At 46.0% G+C, this 19,617-nt stretch overlaps 1 protein-coding gene across 1 annotated transcript in view; it reads left to right on the top strand.

The window, feature by feature from the left end:
* LOC135052765 (vomeronasal type-2 receptor 116-like) overlaps window positions 1-19,359 on the top strand; it is an 84,403-nt gene extending 65,044 nt beyond the window's left edge. The window contains exons 5-6 of the mRNA XM_063957446.1: window positions 17,865-17,988; window positions 18,452-19,359. Coding sequence (XP_063813516.1) covers window positions 17,865-17,988; window positions 18,452-19,359 — 1,032 coding nt within the window. The remainder of the gene's footprint in view (window positions 1-17,864; window positions 17,989-18,451) is intronic.
* Window positions 19,360-19,617: the final 258 nt, after the last annotated feature.

Below are 19,617 nucleotides of genomic sequence, written 5' to 3'. Positions count from 1 at the left end.
CTTGTGTTATTACACTGAACACTCGTTGTTACAAAGTCTCAGAACGGCTCCTTGTGTTATTACACTGAACACTCGTTGTTACAAAGTCTCAGAACGGCTCCTTGTGTTATTACACTGAACACTCGTTGTAACAAAGTCTCAGAACGGCTCCTTGTGTTATTACACTGAACACTCGTTGTTACAAAGTCTCAGAACGGCTCCTTGTGTTATTACACTGAACACTCGTTGTTACAAAGTCTCAGAACGGCTCCTTGTGTTATTACACTGAACACTCGTTGTTACAAAGTCTCAGAACGGCTCCTTGTGTTATTACACTGAACACTCGTTGTTACAAAGTCTCAGAACGGCTCCTTGTGTTATTACACTGAACACTCGTTGTAACAAAGTCTCAGAACGGCTCCTTGTGTTATTACACTGAACAATCGTTGTTACAAAGTCTCAGAATGGCTCCTTGTGTTATTACACTGAACACTCGTTGTTACAAAGTCTCAGAACGGCTCCTTGTGTTATTACACTGAACACTCGTTGTTACAAAGTCTCAGAACGGCTCCTTGTGTTATTACACTGAACACTCGTTGTTACAAAGTCTCAGAACGGCTCCTTGTGTTATTACACTGAACACTTGTTGTTACAAAGTCTCAGAACGGCTCCTTGTGTTATTACACTGAACACTCGTTGTTACAAAGTCTCAGAACGGCTCCTTGTGTTATTACACTGAACACTCGTTGTTACAAAGTCTCAGAATGGCTCCTTGTGTTATGACACTGAACACTCGTTGTTACAAAGTCTCAGAACGGCTCCTTGTGTTATTACACTAAACACTCGTTGTTACAAAGTCTCAGAACGGCTCCTTGTGTTATTACACTGAACACTCGTTGTTACAAAGTCTCAGAACGGCTCCTTGTGTTATTACACTGAACACTCGTTGTTACAAAGTCTCAGAACGGCTCCTTGTGTTATTACACTGAACACTCGTTGTTACAAAGTCTCAGAACGGCTCCTTGTGTTATTACACTGAACACTCGTTGTTACAAAGTCTCAGAACGGCTCCTTGTGTTATTACACTGAACACTCGTTGTTACAAAGTATCAGAACGGCTCCTTGTGTTATTACACTGAACACTTGTTGTTACAAAGTCTCAGAACGGCTCCTTGTGTTATTACACTGAACACTCGTTGTTACAAAGTCTCAGAACGGCTCCTTGTGTTATTACACTGAAAACTCATTGTTACAAAGTCTCAAGCAATTCATTTTGCATAGACTCTATGAGGAAGCTCCAGTGACGAGCGAAACTAGTCAGAGGAAAGAAGTGACATCTGATGACAATATCATTCATTGCGATTATCACCTAAGAATCACTGCACCACGCCGGAAGCCAGCGGCTTCACTTTGGACTGCAGCGGCATTTCATACGTTGGGGGCCGGAGACGTCCGGAGCTCCCTAGCCGCACCTGACCGGCAGTGCAGTGTATCTCCAGCTGAATCTGTCTACGTGTAAGACGGAGGGTGAGAGTTTTTACCATTTAGCCAGCATGATTAGGCAATCAGGAACCGTTACTATTATCTATGCAAAAGGGCCGCAGAGATCAGGTCTGAATTAGACCCTATGTGTACTCAATAAGAAAGCTAGATAAGCTTCCATGCTACAAAACAAATACAAACTATATCCATATGTGCATGCATGTGCATAACAAGAAAGCCAGATTATGTTATATGCTATTTAAGGACGTACTGGGGCTACAAATCAGCACTGACATTTGTGAGTGTGTGCACATGTCACAGGGGGAGCGCACAGACACACAAATCAGGGGGCATGTACTCATTGCACACCCACATTTCCCTTGAAACAGACACGTCAGATGGGGGGGACAAGGGCTTGCAACAAAGCTCACAGGGGTGTACCATGAGTTAGGGGGCGTGTACTCACAGTACACCTCAATTTTCTTGAGACACACACTTCAGGCAAGGGTGGCCAAACAAGAGAGCCGGAGGGCAGATGGGTAGTCCGGCCCTGATACTATTAACCCTTTATATGCTTACATGAAATATCCTAGTGAATTTTAATACTCATAGCTTAATGTTGAATACAGCAGCTAATGAAATTAATTCACTTTGAATTTTTGCTGTTTTTAATTGTTTTTGTAAAGATTTTATTATTATGTGAATTGATGTACCAGCCAGTGGGGGCAGATGTATTAACCTGGAGAATGCATAAGGAAGTGATAAACCAGTGATATGTGCAAGGTGATAAAGGCACCAGCCAATCAGCTCCATTATGTAAATTAACAGTTTGAATCTGATTGGCTGGTGCCTTTATCACCTTGCACGTATCACTGGTTTATCACTTCCTTATGCCTTCTCCAGGTTAATACATCTGCCCCAGTGTGAGCTAGTGAACAATTTTGTGATTTTTTTCTATTTTTGTAGCAATAACCTAAATGTTTTCTAGCATTTATTTTCACTTTGATTCTTTAACTCTTCTTTCTTTTCAACACAACATCACAAAATAGTATGTCCCACTCACACTTCTTCCGATCCAGTCTACTGATGATCTCCCTCCCTTTCTGTTTCTTGACTCATTTCCCTCTACTCTTTATATCAACCTCTTTGATAAAAACATTGCCCACCCTGCAAACCCGAAATATCACCACCATTTTTTTTCTCTCTCCCTCTTTCTTGTGCACTTTGTAATAACAAAGTGATGTGCACCAAACATACTGTACTTTCTGTTCATGATTACTTAATCTCTAATTCTCTTAACTTCTTTGCTGTCCTCACATGACACAACCGGCATACTGCTGTCTTCTTTGTAATTTTGTTCATTTTCTATAATCCCTGACCTGACAAGCAACAAAAAGATTATTCATTATCCTCAACTACACCTTCCAGGTTATTTGCCCTGAATCTTCCCTCTCATCCTCCTTTGATGTCCTCCCTATCTGTCTCTATCACCTATTCAACATTTGCATAACTAAAATAGTCTATGAATTCCTTGATAATTTTGCCACTTGGATACCTTTCTTTTTCTCTTACAACCTTCCCTTTCTCATGTTTTGTTCTTTAACATCCCAACTGACAATGTTTCTGAACCTGCTGCCTCCAGTCTTTTTATTCTTCTGCAATGGTCTAACTCTACACAATGTAAATGGATCTCATCTCTTATCCATGTTTATGTACATTCCCTCTATGCTGTCTCTGGCTATTAAAAAAATCTCTGTCCAGCCTCATTCTCAGCCTCATTCTCCTCTCCTGTACCATATTTTCATGGTCTCCCTTCCATCCTTCTCTAAAAAAGCCCTGATTAGGAGTAGCTTCCGCACTGTTGTTGTTGTTATGATACCAGTACGTCTGACCAGAGGTGATCTTATGACGGAGGTCAGAGTACTGGAATGGAATGCTGGTTACTGGAGCAGGATAGCCTAGTAACCCCTGGCGCCCTAACTCCGTTGTCTCGCCCGTGTTATCAGAAATCCCCTGCGAGACTATGGTTGCTTGAGCCCATGGCAGCCGCGTTTGAAGGGCGGATTATGTCTGCCCAACTCCGATGCCCCCTCAGGTCTTAATGGGAGACAAAGGGAAATCCGAGACAGGGTGATAACAAGGGGCCCTCTGACTAAGCAACCAGGCCAGGGGCTACAAGCTAACTAACTTAAACCAGAAGTATGTGCGGACAAACCGCCAGGGAAAAGGACAACCAAAAATCCACGAATCCGTTACTCCTATCCAGCACCGCTGGATACCAGAGTGGATTTGTGGGAGCGGAATCCTCCGCAAAAGCTCCGAAACACAATATAACCAAATAATAAATAGTAAGCGGTCAAGCCGCAACACACGGCTACGCCGCGACTCACGAACACCACAGGATGTTAAAGGTGCTCGGTCAGGACTCCAGGAAAAGATGACAACTTCCGAGTATTGGACCACTGAGGACAAGAACGACCGGATAGACAGGACTGGAAAACTCTCTGCAACAGACACAGCAAACAGGAAGCTATTACCGGCGTCTGTGAGAAGTCCAGAGAGTGCTTTTAACTGGGAGCTCTCCAATCAGGAGCCAGACAGGGTAATTAACAATCATGCCGTGCAGCTGCATGCTGCACGGCCAGGATACCAATGAGGTGATTAATCTAGACCCAGCAACGGGGAACGCGGTCCGACAGTGGCGTCCCCGTTGCTATGGTCTGAGCGGCTCTGTGCGCCCGGCGTCTAACGTTGCTAGGGAGCCGGCGGCTGTCCGCATGCGGCGTCCCTAGTTGCTAGGCGCCGGGCCGCACTGACGGGCGGACCCTCGGCGCCTAACAGTACCCCCCCCTTGAGGAGGGGTCAAGGAACCCCTAAGGCCAGGTTTCTGAGAAAATTCTCGAAAAAATGCCTTTTTGAGCCTCGGGGCATGGAGATCCTCATCCAGGACCCAAGACCTTTCTTCTGGACCATAACCTCTCCAATGTACCAAAAAATAAAGCCGACCCCGGGACAACTTGGAATCGAGAACCTTCTCCACCAAGAACTCCTGCTGACCCTGTACATCTATTGGTGATTTCCCCTGAGAGATCTTCCGAGGAAATCTACTGGAAGAAACGTATGGTTTCAACAAGGAGCAATGGAAAGTATTTCCGATCCGGAGAGTTCTTGGTAAACGTAACCGGAAAGCAACTGGATTGATTTTTTTTATAATATGAAATGGTCCAATAAATTTAGGGCCCAATCTGGCTGAGGTTTGTCGAAGTCTAATGTTGCGAGTCGACAACCACACCCTATCTCCAACTTTAAAAGTGCACGGCCGCCGGAGCCTGTCAGAAAAATTTTTCTCCCGAAATGCCGCTTTTCTGAGAGCAAGGTGCACTTTTCTCCAAATGAGTCTGAGATGAGCGGTCAAGGTCAGTGAGGAGACAGAGGAATGTTGAAAAAAGGAATTAGCTCTGGGGTGAAAACCAAAAACTGTAAAAAATGGAGACACATTGGTGGAGGAATGACAGGCATTGTTGTAAGCAAACTCCGCCAACGGAAGAAACTCGGACCAGTCATTTTGGAGTTTGGCCGAGTACAAACGCAAATATTGTTTTAATGATTGATTAACTCGCTCAGTCTGCCCGTTGGATTGGGGATGGTAGCCAGACGTTAAAGACAATTTCATCTTTAAAGAGGCACAAAAAGACTTCCAAAATTGTGCAATGAATTGTGGACCCCGATCAGAAACAATATCAGTGGGTAACCCATGGAGTCTGAAAACATGGCGGAGGAACAAAACTGCCAATCCCTGGGCAGATGGCAATCGGGGAAGGGCAATGAAATGGGCCATCTTGCTAAAACGGTCAACTACCACCCATATGACTCGGCATCCGGCTGACAGAGGAAGGTCCACCACAAAATCCATGGAAATATGAGACCATGGCCTGAGAGGAACATTCAAGGGCATAAGTTGACCGATAGGCAAGGAACGGGGAACTTTATGCTGTGCACAGACCTGACACGAAAAAACAAACTCCTTAATGTCTTTGGAAAGACCAGGCCACCATACTGAGCGGGAGACTAATTCCAAAGTCTTAGCGATCCCCGGATGCCCGGCAACTTTGCTATCATGAAACTCCGTCAAAACAGTTGCTCTCAAAAACTCAGGGACATAAAGACGACCAGCAGGAGTATTTCCAGGAGCTTGATGTTGAAGCTGCTTTAACTGGGTAAATAAATCTTGTGTGAGGCCTGCCCGAATGACTGAAGACGGAAGTATGGGAGTAACAGGACTGTTATCATGAACTGGAAGAAAACTGCGTGACAGGGCATCCGCCTTGGCATTCTTGGAACCTGGCCTGAAGGTGATAATAAACTTGAAACGAGTAAAAAATAAAGCCCAACGAGCTTGCCGGGCATTCAGCCGTCTAGCTGATTCAATGTACTGAAGATTTTTGTGATCAGTCAAAACTGAAATGGTATGTGTTGCTCCCTCAAGCCAATGCCTCCACTCCTCGAAAGCCCATTTAATAGCCAGTAATTCCCGGTTACCAACATCGTAGTTGGATTCAGCAGATGAGAATTTCCTGGACATAAAGGCACAAGGATGTAATTCTAGAGAATCCGGATCCTTCTGAGATAGGATAGCCCCTAATCCAACCTCCGAGGCATCAACCTCAACAATGAAAGGCAATTCTGGGTTGGGATGTCTGAGGACCGGGGCTGAGACAAAGGCTTGTTTCAAGGCCTGAAAAGATAACTCAGCTTTCACGTGACCAGTTGGTTGGATCCGCTCCCTTCTTAGTCAGTGCCACAATGGGAGCAACTAGGTCGGAGAAAGAGTGAATAAATCTTCTATAATAATTCGTAAACCCAAAAAAGCGCTGAATTGCTTTTAAGTTGGTGGGTTGCGCCCAACTAAGGATGGCTTGGAGCTTCTTCGGTTCCATACAGAATCCCCGAGGGGAAATAATGTACCCTAAAAAGGATACCTCCGTGACATGAAATTCACACTTCTCCAGCTTGGCATATAGGTGATTTTCACGTAATTTTTTTAGAACCTGACGCACCTGGGTAACGTGTTGTTCAATAGAGTCAGAATATATCAAGATATCGTCTAAATAGACAACTACGAATCTTCCAAGAAAATCACGGAGCACATCGTTAATGAGATCCTGGAAAACTGCCGGAGCGTTAGACAGGCCGAATGGCATAACCAGATACTCATAGTGACCCGACTGAGTACTGAATGCCGTTTTCCACTCATCCCCTGACTTGATTCGGATGAGGTTATATGCTCCTCTCAGGTCAATCTTAGAAAAAATCACAGCCGAACGTAGCTGATCAAAGAGGACAGAAATCAGCGGCAAAGGGTAAGTATTTTTTACTGAGATTTTATTCAAGGCTCTAAAGTCAATGCAAGGTCTGAGTGATCCATCCTTCTTCTCCACAAAGAAGAAGCCTGCACTTAAAGGGGATTTAGACGGCCTGATAAATCCTTTCCCTAGGCTTTCTTTAACATATTCATTCATGGCCACAGTTTCTGGTCCGGACAATGCATATAACCTTCCCTTAGGCAAAGTGGCACCAGGAATTAGCTCAATAGCACAATCATAAGGCCGATGGGGAGGCAGAATGTCCGCATTGCCCTTGGAAAATACATCAACAAAATCCTGGTATTCCACAGGAATGGGTGCGGGAATGACAGCAGCTATTCTGATGGGAAGCGTAATACATTCCTTATTACAGATGGTACCCCACTGTGAGATCTCCCCCGACTGCCAATCAATGATGGGATTATGAAAGGCCAGCCAAGGGTGACCCAGAACCACTGGAACTGCTGGGCAATGGGTAAGGAAAAATTCAATTTTTTTCGGAATGAAGAGCTCCTACCGAAAATAGTACAGGAGGTGTACAGAGAGAAATAACCCCATTGGACAAGGGACTCCCATCTAAACCATGCATGGTGATACACCTACCCAAGGCTAACTGAGGAATACCTAAGGCCTTGGCCCACGTTAAGTCCATAAAGTTCCCTGCAGCTCCACTGTCAACAAAAGCCGACACCGAGGAACAGAGGCTGCCAAAGGAAACTTTAGCTGGGACTAACAGTGAATTATTTGAGGAGATAAGCTGCAGACCAAAGTGAACCCCCTCACAATTCACTTGGTCGAGGCGTTTCCCGACTTGTTCGGACAATTACGGGCAAAATGTCCCTTACTCCCACAGTACAAACAAAGACCAGAATTTTGCCTTCTGGTTCTTTCTTCAGGAGACAGCTTGGAGAGACCTATCTGCATGGGCTCCTCTATGTCCACAGGAATGGAAAAAACACCAGGAGTAGACCCGACAGATGCTCCTTTTTCAGCCCTCCGCTCTCTGAGACGACGATCAATCTTAATAGAAAGCTCCATGAGTTTATCAAGAGTCTCAGGAGCGGGATACTGAAGGAGACTGTCTTTTATAGACTCAGATAAGCCGAGGCGAAACTGACTGCGCAGGGCTGGGTCATTCCATCCACAGTCGTTCGACCAACGGCGAAACTCCGTACAATAAATCTCTGCGGGATTCTTACCCTGTCTGAGAGCACGCAAATGACTCTCGGCGGATGCCTCTCTATCAGGGTCATCATACAATAGCCCTAAAGACCCCAGAAAGGCGTCTACAGACAACAATGCCGGATCGTCTGTTCTTAAACCAAAAGCCCAGGTCTGGGGATCCCCCTGAAGTAAAGAAATAATAATTCCGACCCGCTGAGATTCCGTACCTGAGGAGACTGGTCTTAAACGAAAATAAAGTTTACAAGACTCTTTAAAATTAAAAAACTGCTTTCAATCCCCAGAAAAACGGTCAGGCAAATGCATTTTTGGTTCAGGAACGACCCTCGGGGAAGTCCGTAACAGATCTTCCTGTGACCTCACCCGAAGGGATAGATCCTGAACCATCTGAGTAAGTTCTTGAATCTGACTAACTAGAAGCTGGCCAGGATTTGGCCCTACACCAGTGGGATTCATGAGGCCGACAAATCTTCCAAACTGAAATAAGGGAAAAAATCAAACCCTGTTTAATTTTAAATTTTAGTCAGGCCGGTAATAATGTTATGATACCAGTACGTCTGACCAGAGGTGATCTTATGACGGAGGTCAGAGTACTGGAATGGAATGCTGGTTACGGGAGCAGGATAGCCTAGTAACCCCTGGCGCCCTAACTCCGTTGTCTCGCCCGTGTTATCAGAAATCCCCTGCGAGACTATGGTTGCTTGAGCCCATGGCAGCCGCGTTTGAAGGGCGGATTATGTCTGCCCAACTCCGATGCCCCCTCAGGTCTTAATGGGAGACAAAGGGAAATCCGAGACAGGGTGATAACAAGGGGCCCTCTGACTAAGCAACCAGGCCAGGGGCTACAAGCTAACTAACTTAAACCAGAAGTATGTGCGGACAAACCGCCAGGGAAAAGGACAACCAAAAATCCACGAATCCGTTACTCCTATCCAGCATCGCTGGATACCAGAGTGGATTTGTGGGAGCGGAATCCTCCGCAAAAGCTCCGAAACACAATATAACCAAATAATAAATAGTAAGCGGTCAAGCCGCAACACACGGCTACGCCGCGACTCACGAACACCACAGGATGTTAAAGGTGCTCGGTCAGGACTCCAGGAAAAGATGACAACTTCCGAGTATTGGACCACTGAGGACAAGAACGACCGGATAGACAGGACTGGAAAACTCTCTGCAACAGACACAGCAAACAGGAAGCTATTACCGGCGTCTGTGAGAAGTCCAGAGAGTGCTTTTAACTGGGAGCTCTCCAATCAGGAGCCAGACAGGGTAATTACCAATCATGCCGTGCAGCTGCATGCTGCACGGCCAGGATACCAATGAGGTGATTAATCTAGACCCAGCAACGGGGAACGCGGTCCGACAGTGGCGTCCCCGTTGCTAGGGTCTGAGCGGCTCCGTGCGCCCGGCGTCTAACGTTGCTAGGGAGCCGGCGGCTGTCCGCATGCGGCGTCCCTAGTTGCTAGGCGCCGGGCCACACTGACGGGCGGACCCTCGGCGCCTAACAGTTGTACTTATTACATTCTACTATTTTCTTAACTCTCTTATTTGTACATGGATATCCTTTCTGCCCCAAAGAGGCCTTTTTACTCTTTAATTACACATTTACCTTGATCTAGATATTACTGTCCTGGTTGCTGCTATTAAGCATTGGTGGTTACCACATCAACCATGACACACTTTACATTCCTCCTACCTATGCAATTTTCCCTTTCCACTGAATTACAGTCAATGAAGTCACACTGTTTTCTGCAACTTCAAATTCATGCTCTCATCGAACAGTTCTGCCATGTCAATATTAACTTCCTTGTCAGGCTTTCTGCCCCCCCCCCCCCTCCCTCACAATCTGTTCTTGACTTTCTACACACTCCACCTCCAAAATCCAGGAGCTAATTCAGAGGTGAACGCTACTGTTGCAACCATTTCATCTTTGTGTGCAGCTGCTGTGTGACCATATGGTTACTCCTCAGGAGGCATCTTGTGTAAAAAACCCAAGAGACCCAGGTTCTGGGATACAATGTATTAAATATGGAGATTTACACAGGACATTTAAAAAAGGATAAGCATTTATTTATCTAAGTTACATCAATAAAAACATGAAAGTAACAAGTTATACTCAGTTACAATAATAGCATGAACAAATGAGAATACTTTGCTCTTATCTCAGATGGTTTAGGATATGTCCCAGATGATGGTCATTGATTAAGTAGTTTAAAAAATGAAGTTCAGTTGATTCTCCAGGGTCCCGCCTATTAACTTTGTCTCAATTTAAAAGCTGGAGGGGATTTGTGGAAGGCTATATCCGCTGCAGACAAAACTAGCTTTGATCGGAACTGATCTGCTATGGGTAAGCCTCTAGGCTTTATAGCCCTCCTGTAAGATTACTTTCAGTGTCTTAACAGATAATACTTTCATGGCCTGTGTTGCTTGGTGCAGTACTAATTCACATTAGATAATTTATCTAATGACTTGACAGGTTTCCCCTTTCACCCGCTAATGAATACAATACCCCAAATATCTTACTACACAGTTCCATCTGAGATACTAATAATAGCAACATCTATTTATTATAATCAGCCAGCATAAAAGCTGTGTACACTCCCTGCTCACTATCAGTGATGTGCGGTGAGGTCAATGACTGGTGGAGGCACTGGCTTATAACAGACCTGGATTTACACCAGCATACAGTGTATGAACACAGTGGTTCTGGTGGCATTATATAAAAGGTGCTACAGTTTCTATTATATCCAAAAGTCGTGCCAGTCTCACTGTAAAGATGTTATGCAAGCAGTAAAGTATTAAGGCACACACAGGGCTGGCCCGAAGCATATTTTTTGGTATGCTTTGATATACTTTGGCGCTCATGGGAAAAGAGCAGTTGTAGTGGCCCTTACACATTATGCTCATTACGGCCAGGATTGTATAAAATGACAACTTTGTTCTAGGAGAGTAAATAGTCACTTTCTCCACTGTTGGGTATCACTGTGCACAGGAGTTGGAATGGGGACAGGTGCTTACTGTCACACAACATACATGATCTATATACAGTGTACAGCAACATGGGTAAGTGATGTAATGCAGCTTGCCACAACGCAGGTGTACGCTGCAGTGTACAGGGTAAGGCAGCCGGGGCTGGGATCATACCTTGTAGTGGAACACAGCTTTGTGAACTTCAGCACATCCAGCTTCAGTGCAGTGGTGTCCATGTCCGTGTCTGCTGGGGGGTAACTCACAGCATGGACACTGATGCAGGCAGCCTGGGGTAGATCTATACTGAGTATGATGTGTAGGGTGCTATGAGGTGCGCGGCCAGGCAGTAGGAGCTGAACTGATGTGTCCTCCTGGGGGCTCCAGTGCTCCTCTCCCACCCCCCTGTACCTGCAGCAGCAGCTTGATCATCTATATACAGAGTATATATACCTACCTTACCTTTCCCCCCGGCCCCCTAACCCTCCCTCACCAGAGCCTAAACCTAACCCTCCCCCGGCAGCCTTACCCTAACTTCCCCCATCCCTGCATCGTCCCGCTGGCTTGCCATTTGGCATCCTGGCTGATGGGATTCCGGTGCTGGGATGGTGCACCTAATCGGGATGCTGGTGTCAGCATTCCTAATAGTGGGGGTTATTCAGTAGAGATTGCAGATTTTGCAAAAAACAGGGTCTGCAATTCCTTCTGTGGCATTCTGGGGGCTGCCCATCGCAGGGCAAGGCCTCCCGGCATGATAATTGGCGGGCCTGGCGATGCAATTGGAAAACAATTGCGATTTCATTGCTCATGCAGAAATTAGGGATGTATATGCAGGAGGGCAGCCAACATTTTTTACATCAGAGCGGCTGTGTGTGATGTCATGCCGCAACCCTGAAAATGCAGCTGACCCGCCTCTGGTTTCCCCACACTGCCCCCACAATGGTCCGTCGCCACCCCGCACATGCCCCGCGAACACCTACTGTATGCCTGTAATTCAGGCAGAGGAAATCGCACCTATCACATTTGGTGGGTGCGCATATGCAGGATGGAACCTGCGCCTGCGCATTGGCACCATGGAGGGCGAATTACGGTCCCATCATGACAGCAATGCAACCTGAATTAACCGCTGTGTCGTGTTTCCAGCATCAGTATTCTGACAGCTGGTATCCCGATAGACGGGATCCTAACCGGATCCCTCCTATGGGATCTGTGTGAGTTTATCACTGAGGAAGGATGCCAGCATTAGGTGTCTGCTCACATACAGTATATTATGGGAGAATACTGAGGGTAATACCATAGTGGCTATGCTCCCTGTCTCACAGACACCTGGCATGTGACAGCCCAGATAGGGAGCCTGAGCCTCACCTCAGTGTCATCACTCAGCAATCCTGACCTCAGTGTCATCACTCAGCATTCCTGACCTCAGTGTCATCACTCAGCATTCCTGACCTCAGTGTCATCACTCAGCATTCCTGGCCTCAGTGTCATCACTCAGCATTCCTGGCCTCAGTGTCATCACTCAGCATTCCTGAACTCAGTGTCATCACTCAGCATTCCTGGCCTCAGTGTCATCACTCAGCATCAGTGTCATCACTCAGCATTCCTGGACTCAGTGTCATCACTCAGCATTAATGACCTCAGTGTCATCACTCAGCATTCCTGACCTCAGTGTCATCACTCAGCATTCCTGTCCTCAGTGTCATCACTCAGCATTCCTGGCCTCAGTGTCATCACTCAGCATTACTGACCTCAGTGTCATCACTCAGCATTCCTGACCTCAGTGTCATCACTCAGCATTACTGACCACTCAGCATTCCTGACCTCAGTGTCATCACTCAGCATTCCTGGCCTCAGTGTCATCACTCAGCATTCCTGACCTCAGTGTCATCTCTCAGCATTCCTGGCCTCAGTGTCATCACTCAGCATTCCTGGCCTCAGTGTCATCACTCAGCATTCCTGACCTCAGTGTCATCACTCAGCATTCCTGGCCTCAGTACCATCACTCAGCATTCCTGGCCTCAGTACCATCACTCAGCATTCCTGGCCTCAGTGTCATCACTCAGCATTCCTGACCTCAGTGTCATCACTCAGCATTCCTGGCCTCAGTACCATCACTCAGCATTCCTGGCCTCAGTACCATCACTCAGCATTCCTGGCCTCAGTGTCATCACTCAGCATTCCTGACCTCAGTGTCATCACTCAGCATTCCTGACCTCAGTGTCATCACTCAGCATTCCTGACCTCAGTGTCATCACTCAGCATTCCTGACCTCAGTGTCATCACTCAGCATTCCTGACCTCAGTGTCATCACTCAGCATTCCAGACCTCAGTGTCATCACTCAGCATTCCTGGCCTCAGTGTCATCACTCAGCATTCCTGGCCTCAGTGTCATCACTCAGCATTCCTGACCTCAGTGTCATCACTCAGCATTACTGACCACTCAGCATTCCTGACCTCAGTGTCATCACTCAGCATTCCTGACCTCAGTGTCATCACTCAGCATTCCTGACCTCAGTGTCGTCACTCAGCATTACTGACCACTCAGCATTCCTGACCTCAGTGTCATCACTCAGCATTCCTGGCCTCAGTGTCATCACTCAGCATTCCTGACCTCAGTGTCATCTCATAGCATTCCTGGCCTCAGTGTCATCACTCAGCATTCCTGACCTCAGTGTCATCACTCAGCATTCCTGGCCTCAGTGTCATCACACAGCATTCCTGACCTCAGTGTCATCACTCAGCATTCCTGGCCTCAGTGTCATCACTCAGCATTCCTGGCCTCAGTGTCATCACTCAGCATTCCTGGCCTCAGTACCATCACTCAGCATTCCTGGCCTCAGTACCATCACTCAGCATTCCTGGCCTCAGTGTCATCACTCAGCATTCCTGGCCTCAGTGTCATCACTCAGCATTCCTGGCTTCAGTGTCATCACTCAGCATTCCTGGCCTCAGTGTCATCACTCAGCATTCCTGGCCTCAGTGTCATCACTCAGCATTCCTGACCTCAGTGTCATCTCTCAGCATTCCTGGCCTCAGTGTCATCACTCAGCATTCCTGACCTCAGTGTCATCACTCAGCATTCCTGGCCTCAGTGTCATCACACAGCATTCCTGACCTCAGTGTCATCACTCAGCATTCCTGGCCTCAGTGTCATCACTCAGCATTCCTGGCCTCAGTGTCATCACTCAGCATTCCTGGCCTCAGTACCATCACTCAGCATTCCTGGCCTCAGTACCATCACTCAGCATTCCTGGCCTCAGTGTCATCACTCAGCATTCCTGGCCTCAGTGTCATCACTCAGCATTCCTGGCTTCAGTGTCATCACTCAGCATTCCTGGCCTCAGTGTCATCACTCAGCATTCCTGGCCTCAGTGTCATCACTCAGCATTCCTGGCCTCAGTGTCATCACTCAGCATTCCTGACCTCAGTGTCATCACTCAGCATTCCTGGCCTCAGTGTCATCACTCAGCATTCCTGGCCTCAGTGTCATCATTCAGCATTCCTGGCCTCAGTGTCATCACTCAGCATTCCTGGCCTCAGTGTCATCACTCAGCATTCCTGGCCTCAGTGTCATCACTCAGCATTCCTGACCTCAGTGTCATCACTCAGCATTCCTGACCTCAGTGGCATCACTCAGCATTCCTGGCACTGCAGAACAACCAGACCCTATAACAAATCCATGCAAAGCTAGTGAAGAGCCCCAGCCTCCATCTTCCTCCCACTCCCTGCCAGGGCTGCTGCAGCGTGTGTGTGAGAGGGACATACTCCAGTTACAGCTTATCAGTAACTCACATCCACAGGCAGTAGCTGAGGGCTGGGAAACTAAAGGCTGGAGCAGACGCTGACACACAACCATAGCCCTGACCCTGTCAGCAGTAGCCTGATCTTATGTGATTGTAACAATGGCTGGTGCAAGGTATCTCGGCACCCTAGGCAAAACTTCAGCCTAACACCCCCACCCCCCCAAAAAAAAAAAAAAAATCCCAAAAAACATTTGCTCTCCTTAGTGTCTGAATGCCGGTGTCTCTCACCTTTACTTACACCTCGCGTTTTGCCTGCTACCCATTTGTCTCCTTCTTCCCTCTCTACCCCTGCCCCCCCTCATTCCCTCACCTCTCATTGCTTGTTTCACTCCCTGCCTGCTTCCTTGCCCCACCTGATTCCTTCACTCATCCCCACACCTCTAACTAGCTTTCTTTTCTTTAACCCCTAGCCCCTCTCCCCAATGCGATTTATCATCCAATGCAGCTCCTACCCCAAGCAGGGACATAGACATCTCAAATCAGGAGCATCACGGCAGATATGGTGGAAATTTAAACTTAGCACAGTCACTCACACAGGAGTCACCCCCTGTCACACACATTCACACACAGCAGTCATCCACACACAGCATTCACCCAATGTCACCCACACACAGCAGTCATTCACTGGCACCCACACACAGCAGTCATTCACTGGCACCCACACACAGCATTCACCCAATGTAACCCACACACAGCAGTCATTCACTGGCACCCACACACAGCAGTCATTCACTGACACCCACACACAGCAGTAATCCACACACAGCATTCACCCAATGTCACCCACACACAGCAGTCATTCACTGGCACCCACACACAGCAGTCATTCACTGGCACCCACACACAGCAGTCATTCACTGGCACCCACACACAGCAGTCATTCACTGGCACCCACACACAGCAGTCATTCACTGGCACCCACACACAGCAGTCATTCACTGGCACCCACACACAGCAGTCATTCACTGGCACCCATACACAGCATACACCCAATGTAACCCACAATGTCACCCACACACAAACAATGCACCCAGTAGTGCTCACCTAGTGCCACCTCGCACTGCGCAGCTGGCTGTGAGGAGCCCGGGAGGCAGATGTCATTCGCAGGTGCTATGTGTCCAGCCAGATAACTGGAAAAGTGTGGCACAGTAGCTGCAGCTGGTGTGACCGCTGTTCAGTTGCTCAGGGCAGCTCAGCTCCGCTCGATGTCAGGCTCAGCCACACAGCAGCAACAGCCGGGGGGCGGGAGGGCGCATGGTCATGGAGGATGTCCCGGGTCCTAATGCTGCCGTGTTTTGAGTGCAAAGGGGAGGTCTTGACCTTCCTCAGCCTGGCCCTGGCAGCCCTGGATGGTAACAAGATGCAGGCGGTGGGGAGGTAGCGGGTAATGTTTGGGTACACAATCTCGGGAGTGGGGGCTGGTAATAATGCGGAGGGGAGCATAATCTTGCAGGGGGGGAGGTAACATTCGGGAGCACAATCGTGGAGGGGGGGAGGAAGGGAGGGGAGGGAGGGAGAGAGGGAGGGATTCACTGACTCACTCACGAACAATTGTCAGCACCCGCACCGAGACAATTGGGCGCATACAACATCCCTGGCTGCTCCTCGTCTCTTAAAGTAGAGCAGGAGCTTGGCTGAGCTGAGGCGAGGCAGGGTAATAAAGAAAGCGTTCTCTGTTTCATTGAGTGCCACCCTCCAGTGGTCGCCGCCCATAGGCAGCTGCCTAAAGCTGCCTAGTGGTAGCGCCGGCCCTGATTGTAACAGCCAGGTGCAGGGAACCAGAGCCCCCTGATAACATTGCAACCCCTGCAGCTGGTATAGATGTGTGGGATTGTGCACCCTCATCTACTTACCTCAGCATCTGTAAATTACATACATAAATAATAATAATATAAGTAATAAGGACATGTACTGCTGTAATCAGTCTTATATGTAAACCATCTTCTAGAAGTACTTGGAAACTGTTACATGTCTGATAGTAAATCCTATAATAAGAGTCAGAGTGATATCTGACCATAAATTATTATATATTAGAAATAAGCTGCAGAGTGATCACAATGTGGAGTGTGTGACCGGGGGAAGCATCTTTCCTTGATATGCAGTAAGTGGTCAGAGCTGTTGTGCAGGAGGGATGTGGATTATACACAGAACAATGAATGCTGGAATATGTTAGGAATGATTAGAAAATAAATACGTTGTAAACATTATTATGAATGATCTGCTGTGTACAATGTAACACCAACAAAACAAGTTCTAGGATTTACAGAATTTAGTCTATTTACTGTATATTTCAATAGGTGCAATTTCTCATGTGTGTAATCCCACAGTATTATTATTACCTTTTATTTATTAGGTGCCGCAAAATGTACACACCGCTGTACAGAGTACACATACAAAACATTTCTCATTAACAGGGCATTACAGTAGGTTTTACATAAAATACACAAAGGAACGCCATAACATAAGTGTCAAAAAAGAAGCTTACACCAGACTGGAAGTGACAATTGGGGCTTACATACTGTATGACAACTCATTGAAGATAGCTGGAGGCAAAGGTGGGAGTCAGGGCAGTGCAGTGATCCTGTACCCAGCATGTGGGCAAGCTACAAGAATCAGAGTGGCAGTAGGAAGGAGACAAGGCCATGGAGTGCTGGTGAAAGGCGGTGTACTAAGGAAGAACAAGAAGGAGGAGCTTACACTCTAAAGTGAAGGGAAAAACAGCTGGAGGGTGACCAGAGAAATATATATTGTGCAGGGCTGGAGAATCAAATAAACAGGAAGGATGAAATGCTTTAATAAAAAGGTATATTTTATACCCCTAATCTGGCGTCAGTATTAAAATAAAGCGTTAATGTGGGGAGAGAAGGAGAAAGTGAATTTTAGAATGCCAAAGAGGAAACAGACTTGAGGGACAGAAGATATGGTCCATGTTATCACTGGAGGATGAGGTCATATCAGTATATTATATCCCTAAGAGAAATTTTAAAAAATAGTAAACGGTTTTGCAAATAAAAAGAAACAATAATTAAATTAAATGATTTATAAAAAACCGGAATCATATTTTATATTTTAATACATGTACAAGATCCCAACATCTCGGTGCAATGACAGATGTCCTCCTGGATACAGAAAAGCTTTTAATGGGGGATTCCATGTCTGCTGCTATGACTGTGTCCCATGTTCTGAGGGAGAAATATCTAATACAACAGGTAGGAATGTGTTACAGTATATACATTAGATAAATCAACATAATAGAGTAAAGATTTAACAATTGTCATAGTAACATATAAGTATAGAAGACAAACTGTACCATAGAATAAAAACACAATACAAATAGCACAAAACTATATTGATGTTCTCACATTAAAGTATAAAATACCACATTCCAAATTCACTACATATTATATTGCAGTACTTTGTTTCAGTTAATTACCACTTTTTATTGAGAGACAGAAGTATTACAATAAAGAAAAAAATACTCTGATACACCCCATTTGGGTACATACCCCATGAAAACATTTCAGAAGAACAAATGTCCAATGCTCCCTTTGCTGACAAAACACATTAATTTTTTTTGCAGATTTATATTGAATATACATACAGTTTGATTGTTTATAACGAACAAAAGAACTGACCCACCGAGATTATATGTATGGTTTTATATTACATTAGATAGTGAGATCTGCCATAGATGTCCTGATGAAGAGTGGCCGGATGAGAGAAGAGTGAGATGTGTACCCAAAATATATGACTTTCTGTCCTATGAAAAGGACATTGTGGTGCAAATATCTGCAGTAACAGCTTCATCTTTCTCTGCAATAACATTATTTATATTAGGGAACTTTATTTATTACTGGAACACCCCAATTGTGAAAGCCAATAACCGGGCTGTAAGCTTCATTCTACTGATCTCCATGTTGCTGAGCTTCCTCAGTGTGTTCTTGTTCCTTGGCCAGCCGGTGGATATAACATGCAGACTCAGACAGACATCATTTGGGATCTTCTTCTCCACAGCTGTCTCTTCTGTACTGGCCAAGACTGTCACTGTCTTCATTGCTTTCAAAGCCACCAAACCCGGAAGCTCCTGGAGGAAGTGGGTCACACTCAAAGTATCTAAACATGTGGTCATTGTGTTTTCCTCTCTCCAAGTTCTGATCTGTGGTATCTGGCTGACTGTTTCTTCTCCATACCAGGAGTATGACCATCACTCCTATAAGGGAATGATCATCATTCAGTGTAATGAGGGGTCAGTGCTTGGGTTATACTCTATGTTGGGTTACATAGGGATCCTGGCATCTGTGAACTTTGCTCTGGCTTTCATGGTGAGGACATTACCAGACAGCTTTAATGAGGCCAAGTACATCACCTTCAGCATGCTGGTGTTCTGCAGTGTCTGGATTGCAATGATCCCAGCCTATCTGAGCACCAAAGGGAAATACATGGTGGCTGTGGAGATATTCGCCATACTGACCTCATGTGCTGGTGTTCTGGGCTGTATATTTTTCCCAAAACTGTATATTTTGCTTAGAAAACCTGCATTTAACTCCAGAAAAACAATACTGGGGAAAAACACTATATAAACCATCAGATACTGTACATTACCATTATACGATTCAAAACCTGTTGTTTTCCTTAAATTTTGCTTCATTAACAATATTTTCATTCTAAATTGGTTTATGTAAATACGTATAGAAAGATCTGGATTTAGTGACATGGACAAAGGAAAAAAAAATATTTATATATATATATATATATATATATATGTCTGTGTGTGGGAATAGAGAGCACCCATATTGCAAGTGAATTTTTTAATTCACTTAAAAAAAGTTCTTTTAAAA

The sequence above is a fragment of the Pseudophryne corroboree genome, chromosome 1, assembly GCF_028390025.1.
Source record: "Pseudophryne corroboree isolate aPseCor3 chromosome 1, aPseCor3.hap2, whole genome shotgun sequence".
Taxonomy (NCBI): domain Eukaryota; kingdom Metazoa; phylum Chordata; class Amphibia; order Anura; family Myobatrachidae; genus Pseudophryne; species Pseudophryne corroboree.
The sequence above is the reverse complement of the archived record's forward strand: the minus strand, read 5'-3'. Positions and strand labels throughout refer to the sequence as shown.